Here is a 6,124-nt window from a genome sequence, read left to right as displayed (position 1 = left end):
TTTGCAACTACATACATTTTTACAGAACAAGTATGGTTGTGTCGTGATTACCATCTAAAAAAACATGTTTAAAAAAACAACAACAACCAAATTTTAGGTAAAGAACAAAATGATGCAACAAACTCATTTATTGAACACTGGAAAATGTTGTCATAATTTAGTCTAGAGCTCCATCTACTGGACGAAGTGATTATTACCAGTCTTGAAGTTTTGAATAGAGCTGAGAAGAGCCCGGATGCGGCTGCGCAAAAGCGTGATGACGTCACCGACACGACGCACGCATTATATATTGAGTTCGTCTGACGTCAGCGGTCTCTTCCCTGCCTAGGCCCTCGTGTGGTGGGCAGTGTAATATTTGCCTTCGGCTTTTTCTCCACCGAGCGAATCCAAAACCATCCGTCAAAATGGTAAGATGATTCGGGTTTTGGGAGTTTGTGTGGGATACCTAAAGCGGCGAGGTTCTCATTACCGTTGTTATTACCGCTATTATTGATTAGTAATCCGCTCGCGAGCGATTTTGGGCGTCGATCATTTGCCGATGAAAAAATGGCAACCATTCTTTCGTAACTGCAACTCTTGAACGCTAAGCGATTTTTAAAACGATTATCCGCTTGATAATATTACAACGTTATACACGAAAAGCGTTGTGCTTCTCGGTTGTGTTCTTATCGTCGAGGCCTGTAATCGGAGCGGCGGTTTGCTAACGTACCGGCTCTTAAGAGCTTCTTTGTGCGCAAACATGAACGGCCCAAACAGCTGATAGTAAAATGAATCGTCGAGTCCTAATCAGTCGAATTCCGACTGTCGTGATCGATCGACGTACATGTCGGCCGAAGTGGCTGCTGTTATTGCTCGGTTTTATAACCCACCGGCCTATTGTCATTACGCCGTTGAGGCTACGTCGTTTACCCAACGTGCTAATGCTAACGCGTAGCATTGTGTCAAAGTCTGTACACGTGGCCTATTCACCGACATTTGATACTCGAGCGTGCGATATTTGCAATACCGCCCCATTTTGCCACTGTTAAAAACATAACACGTGATGCTCAAGTATCTACTTGGTAAAACGAGTTGCGATTGCGGGTTCACAACGCCCTGGCATTCAAATGGTGCGTCAGAGCAATTTTGTCTTCTCCCCTATCGGTGAGGTGGCTTCATTTCCAGTGCAGGTTAAAATATGTATGGAGAATGGCACACCTTGAAACATTTCCAGAGTAGAAAAAACATGTCTGGTTTTGCGGTTATTGAGACAATTTAGATGTATTTTCTACTTAATGAATAAATCTGCCATGAAAAGTGGTAATAATCAATAGTTGTATTATGTCTGCATGCACATCTAATCTATTCTTGTCCCTGCAGGTGAACTTTACAATCGACCAGATCCGTGCCATCATGGACAAGAAGGCCAACATCCGTAACATGTCCGTGATTGCGCACGTCGATCACGGCAAATCCACCTTGACCGACTCACTCGTGTCCAAGGCTGGTATCATCGCCTCGGCCCGTGCTGGGGAAACCCGATTCACCGACACACGGAAGGACGAACAAGATCGTTGTATTACCATCAAGTCTACGTAAGCGTTGATATAGTTGAATTATTTTCATTTTTAAGGGTTTCTGCATTTTGGGAAAAATGTCAGTTGCCTGAGTGAAACACTTGATTGTAAAGTCCAAAGTTGAGGTCAGTTAAATTCTGATCCATGACTCAGGATGACTTCCAAATTATATTTTTTGAAAACAATGACACCATGTGACTTCGGTGTTTGTTTGTTTTTGTTTTTTTGTGATGCTCACTTTAAAACTGCCTGTCTCCAACGTTATAGCGCCATCTCCATGTTCTACGAGCTGTCCGAGAATGACATGGCCTTCATCAAGCAGTCCAAGGATGGCTCCGGCTTCTTGATCAACCTGATCGACTCTCCTGGACACGTCGACTTCTCCTCTGAAGTGACCGCTGCTCTCCGTGTCACCGACGGAGCCCTGGTGGTCGTTGACTGCGTTTCTGGTAAGTGTGAGGAAGCGGCTGCATCTGCGATGGTGCTGTTGAACGCGTCCCTGTTGCTGTTGGCGATGTGCAATATAATTAACTCATCGTTTGTTATTGTCTCTCTATGCTAGGCGTGTGCGTCCAAACCGAGACTGTACTCCGCCAGGCCATCTGCGAGCGCATCAAGCCAGTCCTGATGATGAACAAAATGGACCGTGCCTTGTTGGAGCTGCAGCTCGAGGCCGAGGACTTGTACAAAACTTTCCAGTGCATCATCGAGAACGTCAACGTCATCATTTCCACTTATGGTGAAGAGGATGGACCCATGGGCAATATCCAGGTGCGTGTATCAAATGTTTGAGGGGTTTTTTTTCTACAGAATTGGGTGTTTGTCTCAACACGGGCCACAAATATTTGGTAAATATTATTTTTTATTTGCCAATTTCTAGATTGATCCAGTCATTGGCACCGTCGGCTTTGGCTCTGGCCTCCACGGATGGGCTTTCACCCTCAAGCAGTTTGCTGAGATGTACGCGGCCAAATTTGCTGCCAAGGGCAACACCGAGATGACTGCTGCTGAGCGTTGCAAGAAGGTGGAAGACATGATGAAGAAACTGTGGGGTGACAGGTACAGAGTCCATTTGTGGAAAAGATCACTTGGGGGGGGGATGATTATTTGATTCCTGTTTAGTTTGGGAGCATCAACTCGATTAACTGTTGATGGGGGGGTCCGGCAAGTGCCAAATTTGCATTTGATCCCCATGGAAAAGAGAAATTTGTACTTGGTAGAGAAGCGCTCTTGGCAAAAACTCCTCTAAGACGTTTCTCATGGTCCCCAAGTTTGGCACCTACAATAGCCGATATGAATTTGTCTTGCCGTTATTGACAAGATTGGATACGTTGTTGATGTGACATGGAGCCCAAGTTGGGCATTTTCCATAGTGTCTTTGTGGCAGCTGCTTGCCACCGCCGACTGACATAGCAAAGTGGTGGTCAATGTACGCTTGAGAATGTCAGCCTCCTTGCTGGCATTTAACGTAGCTCGTTTCCACAATTGTGAATTCAGCGCTTGGGGTCATCCCGAATAAGCCACATGGAACGCATTGTTGTGACGTAAATATTTTTTTTCAAAGTACCTCCTGCTGGACATTGAAAGGAATTTAAGTTTTTGTGTGTACTGAATGTCCTGCTTTTTGTCTGTAGGTACTTTGACCCAGCCACTGGCAAGTTTTCCAAGACCTCAAATGGAGCCGATGGCAAGAGGATCCCTCGCAGCTTTGTCCATCTTATCCTTGACCCCATCTTCAAGGTAAAGATGATTTGTGCAGTCAATGAGATCAAACTGCGTGTTGGCGCTAATACCTGCAAGTGATGACTTTCATAGCATTCTTCACTTTGACCTGATTTATAGTTGATGATCATCGTTTGTCTGAGCAGGTTGCGGAATGTGTTTTGTGTTGAGACCTCTTTGATTTCAATGTTTGGATTTGACAAATGTGCTCAATTCCTCCCCAGGTGTTTGATGCCATCATGAACTTCAAGAAGGAGGAGACGAGCAAGCTGATCCAAAAGTTGGACATCAAGTTGGATACCGAGGACAAGGATAAAGAAGGCAAGCCCCTGCTGAAGGCTGTGATGCGTCGCTGGCTGCCAGCTGGAGAGGCCCTCCTTCAGATGATCACCATCCACCTGCCTTCCCCCGTCACTGCCCAAAAGTACCGTTGCGAGCTGCTCTATGAAGGACCCGACGAAGATGAGGCCGCCATGGGTATGATGGAAAGAAGAAGGAAAACTTTAATGTAACTACTCTGATGTATTGGTTTTGTTTTCACCAACTGATCTTTTCTTTCAGGTATCAAGAATTGCGACTCCAAGGCTCCCTTAATGATGTACATCTCCAAGATGGTACCCACCAGTGACAAGGGACGCTTCTATGCCTTTGGCCGTGTCTTCTCTGGAACCGTTTCCACTGGTCTCAAAGTGCGTATCATGGGACCCAACTACACCCCTGGAAAGAAAGAAGATCTCTACTTGAAGCCAATCCAGAGGTTGGTTTCCCCACACACGACCCAAATTGTCTTGTCCAATCACTGTTGTTGAAATTGTAATTTGTCCCCTTCTCACTCACCAGGACCATTCTGATGATGGGTCGCTACACCGAGCCCATTGAAGATGTGCCCTGTGGTAACATTGTGGGTCTGGTTGGTGTGGATCAGTTCCTGGTCAAGACTGGAACCATCACCACCTTTGAGCAAGCACACAACATGAAAGTTATGAAGTTCAGCGTCAGCCCTGTGGTGAGGGTCGCCGTGGAAGCCAAGAACCCCGCCGATCTCCCCAAGCTGGTGGAGGGCTTGAAACGTCTGTCCAAGTCCGATCCCATGGTGCAGTGCATCATTGAAGAGTCTGGAGAGCACATTGTTGCTGGAGCCGGAGAGCTTCACTTGGAGATCTGCCTCAAGGATCTTGAAGAGGACCATGCTTGCATCCCACTCAAGGTGATCTATTAAATAATAATAAAGCAGCACACTTTACAATTATGGTCATATTCTTAATCTAATCGTTGTTTCTTTTTTCTTCTTCTAGAAATCTGAGCCCGTGGTGTCTTACAGGGAGACTGTCAGCGCCGAGTCCTCAATCATGTGTCTGTCCAAGTCCCCCAACAAGCACAACCGTCTGTTCATGAAGGCACGGCCCCTTGAAGACGGTTTGCCTGAGGACATCGAGAAGGGAGAAGTCAGCGCTCGTCAGGAGATGAAGGCCCGTGCCCGCTACCTTGCGGAAAAGTATGAGTGGGAAGCCACAGACTGCAAGAAGATCTGGTGCTTCGGCCCTGACGGAACTGGGCCCAACCTGCTGGTGGATGTGACCAAGGGAGTGCAGTACCTTAATGAGATCAAGGACAGTGTTGTGGCTGGCTTCCAGTGGGCTGTCAAGGAGGTACAAAAACAAGTTGTTGAGTCAGCGTTGATGAAAACGTATGAATTGGTGCTGATCGTGATTCTTGTATTCAGGGCGTCCTCTGTGAAGAGAACATGCGTGCGGTTCGCTTTGATATCCATGATGTCACCCTGCACACAGATGCCATCCATCGCGGTGGTGGACAGATTATGCCCACCACTCGCAGAGTTCTGTATGCATGCGAGCTCACAGCTGAGCCCAGAATGATGGAGCCTGTCTATCTGGTGGAGATCCAGGTCAGTCTTGAATTTATACTTGGCACGGCAATTTTAGTCTCATATATTTGCAATTGACACAATTATGTTCCTATCTCGTGTAGTGTCCTGAGGCTGCCATGGGTGGAATCTATGGTGTGTTGACCAAGAGACGTGGTCACGTGTTTGAGGAAGCCAGTGTGCTCGGTACACCCATGCGTGTCATCAAGGCCTACCTGCCTGTCATGGAGTCGTTTGGTATGTGTTTGCAGCCAAGTAATTGTTTTTCCCCTGCGACTTTGGCCCGGTAACTTACTCGTGCAACATGGCTCCATTTGCAGGTTTCACAGCCGACCTTCGCTCCAACACCGGTGGCCAGGCCTTCCCCCAGTGTGTCTTTGACCATTGGCAGATCCTCCCTGGAAACCCGTTGGAACCCACAAGCAAGCCCGGTGTTGTGGTCACCGATACACGTAAACGCAAGGGCCTGAAAGAAGGCGTGCCGGCCTTGGACAACTACCTGGACAAATTATAAAAGCCTGGACCACTATTTGCTTATTGCCTCATTCCTCCCCCACACATGTAATCGGCACTGTGGGACCGGACTGTACAGAACACAGTGAGCACCAAGTTTGCCAAACGGATTGACAATATAAATGATAAACCTTACAAAAAATTGTAAACAAATAAAAGGAAATAAAACCTATCCGATGTTTGATTTTTAACTCTCAAATCACATTCTCACATCCTGTTTTGTATTTGCAATGAAACACTTACATTCGACATGAATTCAAGTTTCATGAGTCAAGGGAATGGTATCGAAGTGCACTTTGCTACAACCATACAAGGGGTAATAAATGTGTATACAACCTTTGCTACAATGTACACACAATTTTATATACTGAAAGATAGCCGTAACCTTGAAAGCGGAAGTTTCGGGTTTGCTGTGTTTGAAAAACTGCATTTATAACATAAATACCAA

At 46.3% G+C, this 6,124-nt stretch overlaps 1 protein-coding gene across 1 annotated transcript; it reads left to right on the top strand.

Annotated features, from left to right (window-relative positions):
* The first annotated feature begins 242 nt into the window (after window positions 1-242).
* On the top strand, window positions 243-5,848 carry LOC125966364 (elongation factor 2b). The gene is made up of 13 exons (XM_049716890.1): window positions 243-407; window positions 1,360-1,574; window positions 1,824-2,005; window positions 2,119-2,327; window positions 2,437-2,615; window positions 3,191-3,296; window positions 3,503-3,755; window positions 3,840-4,035; window positions 4,119-4,485; window positions 4,574-4,927; window positions 5,002-5,184; window positions 5,268-5,400; window positions 5,484-5,848. The coding sequence occupies exons 1-13, from the start codon at window positions 405-407 to the stop codon at window positions 5,675-5,677; spliced, it is 2,574 nt and encodes an 857-aa protein (XP_049572847.1). The 5' UTR covers window positions 243-404; the 3' UTR covers window positions 5,678-5,848.
* Window positions 5,849-6,124: the final 276 nt, after the last annotated feature.

The sequence above is a fragment of the Syngnathus scovelli genome, chromosome 10, assembly GCF_024217435.2.
Source record: "Syngnathus scovelli strain Florida chromosome 10, RoL_Ssco_1.2, whole genome shotgun sequence".
NCBI lineage: Eukaryota > Metazoa > Chordata > Actinopteri > Syngnathiformes > Syngnathidae > Syngnathus > Syngnathus scovelli.
The sequence above is the reverse complement of the archived record's forward strand: the minus strand, read 5'-3'. Positions and strand labels throughout refer to the sequence as shown.

Bases quoted from the DNA above. Each gene is read 5' to 3' on its own strand.
- LOC125966364 (XM_049716890.1), top strand. The intron at 3,756-3,839 runs GTATGATGGAAA...CTTTTCTTTCAG, and splicing joins CGAAGATGAGGCCGCCATGG to GTATCAAGAATTGCGACTCC. The intron at 5,185-5,267 runs GTCAGTCTTGAA...TATCTCGTGTAG, and splicing joins TCTATCTGGTGGAGATCCAG to TGTCCTGAGGCTGCCATGGG.